General features: G+C 44.2%; 1 protein-coding gene across 1 annotated transcript in view; it reads left to right on the plus strand.

The window, feature by feature from the left end:
- The window catches only part of LOC129703109 (uncharacterized), a 28,586-nt gene that overhangs the window by 5,575 nt on the left and 10,579 nt on the right, over positions 1 to 12,432 (plus strand). The window contains exons 3-4 of the mRNA XM_055645307.1: positions 7,607 to 7,694; positions 8,265 to 8,800. Of these exons, the coding sequence (XP_055501282.1) occupies positions 7,647 to 7,694; positions 8,265 to 8,800 (584 nt within the window). The 5' untranslated portion in view covers positions 7,607 to 7,646. The remainder of the gene's footprint in view (positions 1 to 7,606; positions 7,695 to 8,264; positions 8,801 to 12,432) is intronic.

Below are 12,432 nucleotides of genomic sequence, written 5' to 3' on the forward strand. Positions count from 1 at the left end.
ATGGTTGTTTGAATCATTGGAATGCAGACTGGGAGATAATTAATCAAACTTCACTTATCAGGTTGTTAGCATTTATGGTGAAGGCTGTCATTTTCTGCATGGTTGCAGGAGGTCCTTGATTTGGGATTTTGATCATTTTTGAACCGTTTCTTTGCTCTCAAGATACAGCATGGAAACAGGCCCTTCAACCCACCGAGTCCGCACTGAACACTGATCACCTATTCACATTAGTTCTATATTCTTTCTCATCCACTCCCTACACACGAGGGGCAATTTATGGAGGTTGATTAACCATGTCTTTGGGATGTGGGAGGAAACCAGAGCACCCGGGGAAACCCACACAGCCAGAGGGAGAATGTGCAAATTCCACACAGACTGCACCCGAGGTCGGGATTAAACCCGGGTCTCTGGCGCTGTGTGTTGCCCCAACCCACATAGACACGGAAGCTTGACCCATGAAAGAAAAACAAAAATATTTCCACTGTACAACTGTTGCATCCAGCACAAATCGTTTGGAGCGACACAATGGTACAGCGGTAGAGTTGCTGCCTTACAGCACCAGAGACCCGAGTTTGATCGTGACTACAGGTGTTGTTTGCACGTTCTCCCTGTGACCGCGTGGGCTTTCTCTGGGAGCTCCGACTTCCTCCTACATTCCAAAGACGTGCGGGTTAATTGGCTTTGGTAAAAAGATTGTAAGTTGTCCCTAGTGTGTAGGATGGTCGACGTGGACCAGGTGGGCCAAAGGGACTGTTTCCGCACTGTATTTCTAAAACTAAAAACAAAACTAAATTCATGGGAACATATTGGGTCAAAATTGTGAAAGAGTAACCATAACAGAAGACTCTGAACCCTGATGCTATTGTACAAATGTGAAATTAAAGTAGTTTGTGCTGTGACTTTACACACGAAGTAGCCCTCTGCTGAGTAAACCGTGACTTAATACTTTAAAAGCTAACATTTATTCAGTGTTCTCGTGATCACAAGTTAACCCAAAGCACTTTACAAACAATGAAATACTTTCAAGGATCAGACATTACTGTAATGTGGGAAATATGACAGACGATTTGTGCACAGAGTGAAATGTAACGTCCACACAATCTATTTCACTGCTGTAAGCACAAGGAACTGTAGAAGCTGGTTTATAAAATAAATAAATCAGCGGGTCAGGCAACATTTCAGGAGAACCGGGATAGGTGACAAAGAAGGATCCCAACCCGAAACGTCACCTATCCTTGTTCTCCAGGGATGTTGCCTCACCTGCTGAGCTATTCCAGCACTTTGATACTTGCTCGAGGTAAATATTACTAAACTTCGGCCAAGCTCCCCTGATCAATGTCAAAACAGTGCCATTAGATCTTTGCACCCACTCAAAATAGCAAGCTCAGCCTCAGTTTAGCGTTACATAGGGTGTTGTATTAACATTACAGATCCACTTGGGGTTTAAATCCCAAATTTGATTCAAAACTTCAAAAAAGTAATATCTGTGAGAGGTAGGCATCTTTATGAGTAATAACAATCCTTTAAGGCAGTTTTAGGTGTGTTGGTTTACATAAAAACAACTCTATGGTGAATGCCATCCTAGTTGATGTTTTTAACCATTTAGGTATATTTTCTGATCATTTTTTGGGTCAAAACTAGTAGGGAAAACATTCACAGAGATTCTATCCCCTATGTTAGTTAACTTCATTTGATTGTTTATTTTCATCTAGGGAAGAGCGAACTTTGAAATCATCTGTGCAAATCTAGCAAGGCTGCATTCTTGTGATCACTGGTGTCTATCAGCGGAAAATCCAATCACTGAATCATGATGGAACTCAAACTATAGATGTGTCATTCCATGGGCACTCCCTGTTTCATTGTTTAGGATTTTGACATTGAGGCAGATTTCCTCTGTTAACTATTTGTAACCAAATAATAAACACAAAACAACTCTTAAATTTTCATTTATGAAGCAAACCAAGATAAATTGAAATGTAAGGTGGAGAAAATATTCAACACTTATCTTCTTTGACTGAGATTTTCTCTGTTTGTACATTTGTACAATTGTACTTTTTTTACACAATGGACCAGTAAGATGTCTAATTTCTCCATAGTTTAGTGTATAGTCACATGTACCCAGGTACAGTGAAAATCTTTTGCATACTAAAGGAAATGCATGATTACAATCGAGCCATGCACAGTGTACAAATACATGATAAAGGGAATAACGTTAATAACTTTAATGCAAGTTAAGTCCAGCAAAGTCTGATCAAAGATAGTCTAGGATCTCCAATGAGACATTGTAGATAGTAGTTCAGGACTGCACTCTAGTTTTTGGTAGGATGGTTCACTTGCCTGACAACAACTGTGAAGAAAGTGTCCCTGAATCTGGAGGTGTGCATTTTCAAACTTCTATACCTCTTGCCTGATCGGTGAGGAGAGAAGAGGGAGGGGCTGAGGTGTGACTCGTTCTTGGTTATGCTGGTGGCCTTGCCAAGGCAGAGCGAGGTATAAATGGAGTTAATGGAAGGGAGGTTGGTTTGCGTGATGGTCTGGGCTGCATCCACAATTCTCAGCAATTTCTTGCAGTCTTGGATGGAGCTGTTCCCAAACCATTGAGGCAGTGCAGCGTAGGTTCATGAGATTGATCCCTGGGATGGCGGGACTGTCATATGCGGAAAGATTGAAAAGACTAAGCTTGTATTCACTGGAGTTTAGAAGGATGAGGGGCTATCTTATAGAAAAATATAAAATTATTAAAAGTCTGGACAAGCTAGATGCAGGAAAAAAATACCCAATGTTGGGCGAGTACAGAACCAGGGGCCACAGTCTTAGAATAAAGGGGAAGCCATTTAAGACTGAGGTGAGAAAAAACATTTTCACCCAAAGAGTTGTGAATTTATGGAATTCCCTGCCACAGAGGGCAGTGGAGGCCAAGTCACTGGATGGATTTAAAATAGAGTTAGATAGAGCTCCAGGGCCTAGTGGAATCAAGGGATATGGGGATATTGGAGACGATCAGCCATGATCACAATGAATGGTGGTGCTGGCTCGAAGGGCCGAATGGCCTCCTCCTGCACCTATTTTCTGTGTTGTGATGAATCCCGATAAAATGCTTTTTACGGCGCATGTGTAGAAGGGTGAGAATTGTTGGGGACATGCCAAACCTTCTAAGGAAGTAAAGGCATTAGTGTGCTTTCTTTCCACAGAGTATACAGCCCTTCTGTGCATTGTTATGTGATTTTCATAGGTAGAAATAAGACTGAGGCCTGTATTCGTTGAATCTTCACTTTCCCTGATTCTTAGAGCAACTTCAAATGTGAATCTTTTTAAAGTGGAACAATATATATATTTTATTTTTAATGTTACCCATACATATACATAATTAATGGCCTAGCTGCCAATCTATATGCACTCCTGTATAGTGGCTAATTTGATCATGTGTGGAGGTCAGACCATGTAATTTTTAAATTAAAAACATTTAATTTTGCCAGGGCTCCATTCAAAAAGACTTGTTCCTTCCTGCCACAAAACCAATCCTTTCACTAATAAATAATTGATAATTATTTCCATCTGGTGCCTCACTTTATGCAGTCTCAATTTAAAAAAAAACAAAAAACATTTTGTTAAACCTATAGACAATAGATATCTATCTATCTATTTCTAATATATAAAAGTCTGTGCCTGTCGCCTGCGGTCCGTCCGGCTGCCTTTCTGCCTTTTGATTAGTTTCCATCGTGTGATGTCACAATGCCCAATGCTCGCAGATGTCCAATCACAATGTCCGATGCTCGCAGATGTCCAATCGGAATGGATCCATTTACATGTACGGCTGCCGGCTGCATTTCTTCCTTTGATTCACTGCAACTCTGAAACCAGACACAGAATCGCCAACATCTTTTCCATTTCGGTAGAGATTTCACTTTTCTTTCTAAGTATCCGCTCCTCATTACATTTTGTCATGTTTAAGTACACGTTTTTAATCAAATCCTCCTCCCCCCCCCCTCCCCCCACTCACCCAATATTTCAAAAATAAACTGGCTTCTCACCCATAGAAGCAGCCCCAGCCCCTGGTTCCATCGTGTGATGTCACAATGCCCGATGCTCACATATGTCCAATTGGAATGGATTCATTTACATATGCCTTTGCAGGAGCCCCAGCCAATGGTGAACGTTCCATTGTGTGATGTCACAATGCCCATTGTTCACATATGTCCAATCGGAACTTAAGAGTGAGTTAGATGTGGCCCTTGTGGCTAAAGGGATCAGGGGTATGGAGAGAAGGCAGGTACAGGATACTGAGTTGGATGATCAGCCATGATCATATTGAATGGTGGTGCAGGCTCAAAGGGCCGAATGGCCTACTCCTGCACTTAAATTCTATGTTTCCATCTTCTCACCCCCCGCTCCCTCTCTCCCCCATCCCCCTCTCTCCCCCTCCCCCCTTCCCTCTCTACCCCACCCCCTTCCCCTACCCCTCTCTCCCTCTTCCACCACTCCCCCTACCCTCCCTCCCCCTCCCTCTCTCCCCCTTCTCTCCACCCCTCCCTCCTCTCCCTCGTTCTCCCTCTCCCCTCCCCCCTCCCTCCCCCCCGACCCCTCACCCCCCCTCCCCCTCCCCCTATCCCTCTCTCCCCCACTCCTTCCCTTCCCCCCTCTCCCCCCGCCCCCTTCCCCTATCCCTCTCTCCTTCTTCCCATCGCTCCCCCCACCCCTCTCCCCCTCCCTCCCCCTTCCCCTCCCTCCCCCCTCCCCCCCCCCCCACCCCCCCCTCTCCCCATCTCTCTCCCCATCCCCCTCTCTCACCCCCTACCCCACTCTCCTTTCTCTCCCAAATCTGTCCCATTTCCTCCTCCTCCTCTCCCCTCCCTCTCCTCTTCTCACCCCCCCCTCCTCCCACCTGTGTGTTTGGGGGGTGGTTAATGTGAGTGTGATGCCGCAGCCCCCCACCCCCCCAATATTTCAAAAAATACTGGCTTCTCACCCATAGAATCAGCCCTAGCCCCTGGTGAACGTTCCATCGTGTGATGTCACAATGCCCAATGCTCAAAGACATTCTTGCCATAGAGGGAGTGCAGAGAAGGTTCACCAGACCGATTCCTGGGATGTCATATGAATAAAGACTGGATAGACTCGGCTTGTACTCACTAGATTTTAGAAGATTGAGGGGGTATCTTATAGAAGCTTACAAAATTCTTAAGGGGTTGGACAGGCTAGATGCAGGAAGATTGTTCCAGATGTTGGGGAAGTCTAGAACAAGGGGTCACAGTTTAAGGATAAGGGGTAAATCTTTTAGGACCGAGATGAGGAAAACATTTTTCACACAGAGAGTGGTGAATCTCTGGAATTCACTGGCACAGAAGGTAGTTGAGGCCAGTTCATTGGCTATATTTAAGAGGGAGTTAGATCTGGCCCTTGTGGCTAAAGGGATCAGGGGGTATGGAGAGAAGGCAGGTACAGGATACTGAGTTGGATGATCAGCCATGATCATATTGAATGGTGGTGCAGGCTCGTAGGGCCGAATGGCCTACTCCTGCACTTAATTTCTATGTTTATGTTTCCCTCTCCTCACCCCTCTCCCTCTCCCACCCATCCCTCTCCCCCACCCCCTTCCCTCTGTACCCAAATTAAGTTGGAGACTGATCTGTCAGAGAATATTTGGTAGTTGGGTTAGCCTTCTGGGGTGCTGTAAAGTAGGAGGGAAAAGCCCAGAGACTGAAGGATAATTTGTAGGACTTGTGAATACTTTGCCCAACAAGGATCATACAGAAAAGGCATTTTATGAAAGTCCTCAACTCACGAGAAAACAGAAAACTGAGAGTGAATGGAACTGTGGACTGAATCCCCTTCAATAAACCGGTGCAGTCATACGCTACATGGAAATTTCATAGAACGTAGAACAATACAGCACAAGAACAGGCCCTTCGGTCCACAATGCCTATGCCAAACCGGATACCAAGAAGGATCCAGACCCGAATCATCACTCATTATTTTTCTCCAGAGATGCTCAGATTCAATCTTTATTGTCATTGTGCAGTGTACAGTACAGAGACAACGAAATGCAGTTAGCATCTCACCCAGAATAGCGAACATAGAATAATGGAACAGCAGAATATATATATATATATATATATATATATATATATATATATATATACATATATACATACATACATACATACATACATTAGTGCAATTTTTCTGGGGGGAGGGGGGAGGGGATGACTGGCAATCACCAAGAGTTAAGTTGTGTAGCAGCCGCAGGGAAAAAGCTGTTCCTGAACCTGCTGGTCTGGCAACGGAGAGACCTGTAGCGCTTCCCAGATGGAAGGAGGGTAAACAGACTGTGGCTGGGGTGAGAGCAGTCCTTGACGATGCTGCGCGCCCTTCGCAGACAACGCTTGCTCTGGACAGACTCAATGGAGGGGAGCGAGGAACCGGTGATGCGTTGGGCAATTTTCACCACCCTCTGCAGTGCTTTCCGGTCGGAGACAGAGCAGTTGCCATACCAAACTGTGATACAGTTGGTAAGGATGCTCTCGATGGTGCAGCGGTAGAAGTTCACCAGGATCTGAGGAGACAGATGGACCTTCTTCAGTCTCCTCAGGAAGAAGAGACGCTGGTGAGCCTTCTTGACCAGAGTTGAGGTATTGTGGGTCCAAGAGAGGTCATCGAAGATGTTGACCCCCAGAAACCTGAAGCTGGAAACGCGTTCCACCTCCGTCCCGTTAATATGGATGGGGGTGTGCGTGCTGCCCCTAGACCTTCTGTAGTCCACAATGATCTCCTTGGTCTTCTTGGAGTTAAGGGCCAGGTTGTTGTCAGTGCACCATGCTGCTAGGAGCTGGGCCTCCTCCCTGTAGGCCGACTCATCATTGTCGCTGATGATGCCAATCACCGTTGTATCATCTGCATACTTGATGATGGTGTTAGTACCATGTACAGGTGTGCAGTCGTAGGTGAAGAGGGAGTAGAGGAGGGGGCTCAGCACACAGCCCTGAGGAACGCCGGTGTTCAGGGTGAGGGTTGAAGAGGTGTGCTTGTCTAACCTAACAGACTGGGGTCTGTTAGTTAGAAAGTCCAGTATCCAGTTGCAGAGGGAGGGGTCGATGCCCAGGTCGCTGAGTTTGGTGATCAGTTTTGAGGATATAATGGTGTTGAATGCTGAGCTGTAATCGATGAACAGCATTCTCACACAAGTGTCTCTGTTGTCAAGGTGGGAGAGGGCAGAGTAAAGTGCCGTTGAGGTGGCATCCTCCGTACTCCTGTTCTTGCGGTAAACAAATTGATAGGGATCCAATGTGGGGGGTAGGCAGCCTTTGAGGAGGTATGCTGCCTGACCTGCTGAGTTACTCCAGCACTTTGTGTCTATCTTTGGTATAAACCTGCATCTGTCTGCACATAATCCATGCCCCTCCACTCCCTGCATATGCAGGTTCCTGTTCAAAGTCTCTTAAATGCCACTATCGTATCTTAATGTCACAATTGTTGCTTGTATTTCAGTGTTTTTGAAACCCAGGTAAAACATAGCCTTGCAACTTTTTCAGTAAACTTTTCTTCTTACCACTTTTTTTTGGTCTATTACATATGCATTTATGCTTGCCGTATTATGTTTTCTTTCTAGACCTGTGCAGAAGGAAACTACAGAAAGCCCAGCAGATAGAATGGCTTTTTCTGACTCTGCAACTAAGTTGCTAACTGACTTTGCAAAGGTAAAACACATCTTGATTTCTTAAAGATAATTGTACTGTTTTAATGAAATTGCTGTTTAAATCAGCGACAGATTAAATCTTCAAACATGAAGTTGTGGTATTGTCCTGCTGGACATATACAGGAAGAGATGTATCAACAGAGCCATCTCCATCATCAAAGACCCTTACCACCCATCGCATGACATTTTCTCCATCCTCCCATCTGGGAAGAGGTACAGGAGCATTAGCTGCAAAACCAGCAGGATGCTCCTCAGCTTCTTCCCACAGGCTATAAGACTGTTAAATGGACTTTGCCCCCTGCCAAATATCGCGCACAAACCCCCACACTGCAGCAGAGCCATTGTTGTGCCGCTGCCGGTCGGAACGGCTGTTTAATGTTTAGTAGAGTGTTAAATTTGTTCATGATACATGTATTTTTTATTTTTATTTCTATTTATTTTTTCATGTACACTGAATGGACACTGGTTGAGCAACGTTTTTTTGTTTCCTCTGGGTATGCGAATACTCAGGAAATGACTATAAAGATCTACAATACAATACAATACAATACAATATTCCTTTCCTCCCTAGGTTTTCCAGACTTCTGTGGATCAAGAACATCCGTCCTCTTCAGAAAAACCAAGAACTGATGAAAATGTTGCATTAACCTCAGATAATGCATCTAATATTATGACACAGCCAGAAGATGGAATTCTGCGGAAACTGGGAAGTTTTTTCAACAGGACACCAAAATTACAGCCATTAGCCCCCCCCGAAAGTAAAAACGGGAGCAGCCGAGGATTGAGCACGACAAATCAATACGGAGCCCGCAAGTCTAATCGGAAAGATTATCCAAAAAAGAAGCCTTTTCGTGAACAAGTTACACAGGTTATTGACAATGATGGCAAAGGAACTGATAGAAACACACTGGAGACAAGTCGCCCTCCGAGCTCTTCCACGGAGAACAGATTTGTACGTTCACAGCGAAGTGACTTGGATAAATTGAACAGTGTTCCTCCCAAAGCAAGCAAAATAAATTCATCCTTGCCAGGACAATACATGGAAAATGGAGGAATGGAGGAAAAACTTAATGCCACACCTCCTACCACGGATTCCACAACCTACCGGTAAGTCATCCTGAAATGATCTTTGTTCTCAAATATCGTAAGTGTTCTGCAGACATTTTTGCTGAATGCTGTATTCCCCCACTCATGCCTAATACATGGCTTTAGATGGATTATTGGGATTTAATGTGGGTTCATCAGCCCTATAGGTACTCCTCACTTCATATAACTCCTAATTTTGCAGTTCAAAATCAGCAGGGTGAGAGTCCCCTGACATGTTATTGCAGTTCATTCAATTTAAAGCACAACATAAAGGGGATGAGGTGCAAGTCCTGCATCAGATGGCACATATCACTTTGTAAGCTAGCAACACTTCAATTTCCAATTACGCATCTAATATCAACTTAGTCTCAGCTAAAAACTGAAAGCTACGATTTAAATACCATTAGTCCATGAGACTGGGAACAAAAATGATTATATGCAAGTGCCATTTAATCTGAAAACTCTGTGTTGCTGTCATGGCTATTACATAGCGCTGTTCTTCAGTGGATTCAGCATCAAATTCAATGGGAGTCCCACATAGGAGATTAGTGGGCAAAATTAGAGCACATCGTATTGGGGGTAGGGTACTGACATGGATAGAAAATTGGTTGGCAGACAGGAAACAAAGAGTAGGGATTAACAGGTCCCTTTCAGAATGGTCAAGTCAAGTCTTGAGAGTCTATTATCATGTGTCCCAGATAGGACAATGAAATTCGTGCTTGCTGCAGTACAACAGAATATTGTAGACATAAGTACAGATCAGATCAGTGTGTCCACAAACCATAGAATATATATATATATTCCCCACAGCCATCATATTAAACACAACTTCAAACAAATATACACACATAAATATACACATAAATAAACAGATAAAGTGCAATAGGCTGTTATAGTTCAGAGTTTGTTTGAAGTTGTGTTTAATAGTCTGATGGCTGTGGGAAAGTAGCTGTTCCTGAACCTGGATGTTGCAGATTTCAGGCTCCTGTACCTTCTACCTGAGGGCAGCGGAGAGATGAGTGTGTGTCCAGGATGGCGTGCATATTTCTGGAGATCTCTCCTGGTCCCAGAACACTGATGCAATCATAAAGAAAGCACATAAGCACCTATACTTCCTGAGAAGATTACGAAGAGTCGGTATGTCAAGGAGGACTTTCTCGAACTTCTACAGGTGCACAGGATAGAGTATGCTGACTGGTTGCATCGTGGCTTGATGATGCTGGTAGCCTTTTTGAGGCAGCAACTGCGATAGATCCCCTTGATGGTAGTGAGGTCAGAGCCGATGATGGACTGGGCAGTGTTTACAACTTTTTGCAGCCTTTTCCGCTCCTGGACGCTCAGGTTGTCGTACCAAGCCACGATGCAACCGGTCAGCATGCTCTCTACTGTGCATCTGTTGAAGTTCGAGAGAGTCCTCCTTGACATACCGACTCTCCGTAATCTTCTCAGGAAGTAGAGGCGCTGATGTGCTTTCTTTATGATTGCATCAGTGTTCTGGGACCAGGAGAGATCTTCGGAAATACGCACGCCCAGGAATTTGAAGTTCTTGACCCTTTCCACCATCGACCCGTTGATATAAACGGGACTGTGGGTCCCCATCCTACCCCTTCCGAAGTCCACAATCAGTTCCTTGGTTTTGCTGGTGTTGAGGGCCAGGTTATTGTGCTGGCACCATTTGGTCAATCGGTTGATCACACTTCTATACTCTAACTCGTCCCCATCAGTGATACGTCCCACAACACTGGTGTCATCGGCGAACTTGATGATGGAGTTTGCACTATGTCCGGCTACGCAGTCATGAATATAGAGTGAGAACAGCAGGCGGCTGAGCACGCAGCCTTGAGGTGCTCCCATGCTGAATGTTATCGAGGATGACACATTTCCACCAATACGGACAGACTGTGGTCTGTGAATGAGGAAGTCAAGGATCCAATTGCAGAGGGATGCGCAGAGACCCAGATCTGAGAGCTTGGTAACCAGCTTGGAGGGGATGATGGTATTAAATACCGAGCTGTAGTCAATAAATAACAGCCTGACATATGAGTTTTTGTTGTCCAAGTGGTCCAGAGCAGATGACACAAAGCTGGGTGGCAATGTGAACTGTGAAGAAGATGCTATGAGGATGCAGGGTGACTTGGACAGGTTCGGTGAGTGGGCGGATGCATGGCAGATGCAGCTTAATGTGGATAAATGTGAGGTTATCCACTTTGGGGGCAAAAACAGGAAGGCAGATTATTATCTGAATTGTGTCAAGTTGGGAAAAGGGGAAGTACAAAGAGATCTGGGGTCCCTGTTCATCACTCACTGAAAGTAAGCATGCAGGTACATCAGGCAGTGAAGAAAGCTAATAGCATGTTGACCTTCATAACAAGAGTATAGGAGCAAAGAGGTCCTTCTCCAGCTTTTTTGTGTAACCTCCGAGGTCCTTCTGCAGTTGTCCAGGGCCCTAGTGAGACCACAATTGTGTGCAATTTTTGTCTCCAAATTTGAGGAAGGACATTCTTGCTATTGAGAGGAGTGCAGCGTAGGTTTCACGAGGTTAATTCCGGGGATGGCGGCACTGTCGTATTTGATAGAATGGAGTGCCTGAGCTTGTATAGTCTGGAACTTAGAAGGTTGAGAGGGGATCTTATTAAAACATATAAGATTATTAAGGGATTGGACAGGCAAGAGGCAGGAAACATGTTCCCGATGTTGGAGGAGTCCAGAACCAGGGGCCACAGTTTCAGAAAAAGGGGTAGGCCATTTAGAACGGAGATGAGGAAAAACTTTTATACCCAGAGAGATGTGAATCTGTGGAATTCTCTGCCTCAGAAGGCAGTGGATGACAATTCTCTGGATGCTTTCAAGTAAGAGTTAGATAAAGTTCTTAAAAATGGCAGTCATGGGATATGGTGAGAAGGCAGGAACGGGGTACTGATTGTGGATGATCAGCCATGATGACAGTGAATGGCGGTGCTGGCTTTAAGGGCTGAATGGCCTACTCCTGGACCTATTGTCTATTGAGTCATTGGAACAGACATGAATTTAAGGTATTTACAAACTTGTGCTGGCTGTTCTAAAATACCCTGAAAATTCTTGCCTTTGATTGCATGACGATTGAACATTTTTTTTGCAGTGAACTGAGCCATTACTGCCCAGCAACTCTCCGGAGCGAAAATATTTTTACCTATGTGTTTTTGTAATTTACCTCATGAATATTTAAAAACATAAGGGAGTGAAAATATTTTTTTAAAGATCGCATCATGAAATTAAGGCATAGTTCTTGATCGCATATTCCAGTTTTAATTTAGCAAACTATAATATTTTAAAAAGTTAATTTTTAAAAATTGCTATTTTGCTGATTGACATGGTGTGTGAGAATTCCATGATGTTAGTAACTCAAATCTTACTTTAGTCATCAACACATAAGAAGTCGAATTACAAACGTCCATGTAATTAATGATCTTTATAAATAAGAAGATGATTTCTGGCATTTTTGCTGAATGCTGCATCCCCATAACACATGGCTTTAGATAGATTAATGTGGGATCGCTAGCTTCATTAAGCAGAAAGCACTGCTGATATATCACAAAGAGCACATTCTGCAGATTTTCAACGTGCAAAAGCCCTTCATGTTTAGTTATGAAATACAGCATGGAAACAGCCCCTTC

The sequence above is a fragment of the Leucoraja erinacea genome, chromosome 13, assembly GCF_028641065.1.
Source record: "Leucoraja erinacea ecotype New England chromosome 13, Leri_hhj_1, whole genome shotgun sequence".
Taxonomy (NCBI): Eukaryota; Metazoa; Chordata; class Chondrichthyes; order Rajiformes; family Rajidae; genus Leucoraja; species Leucoraja erinaceus.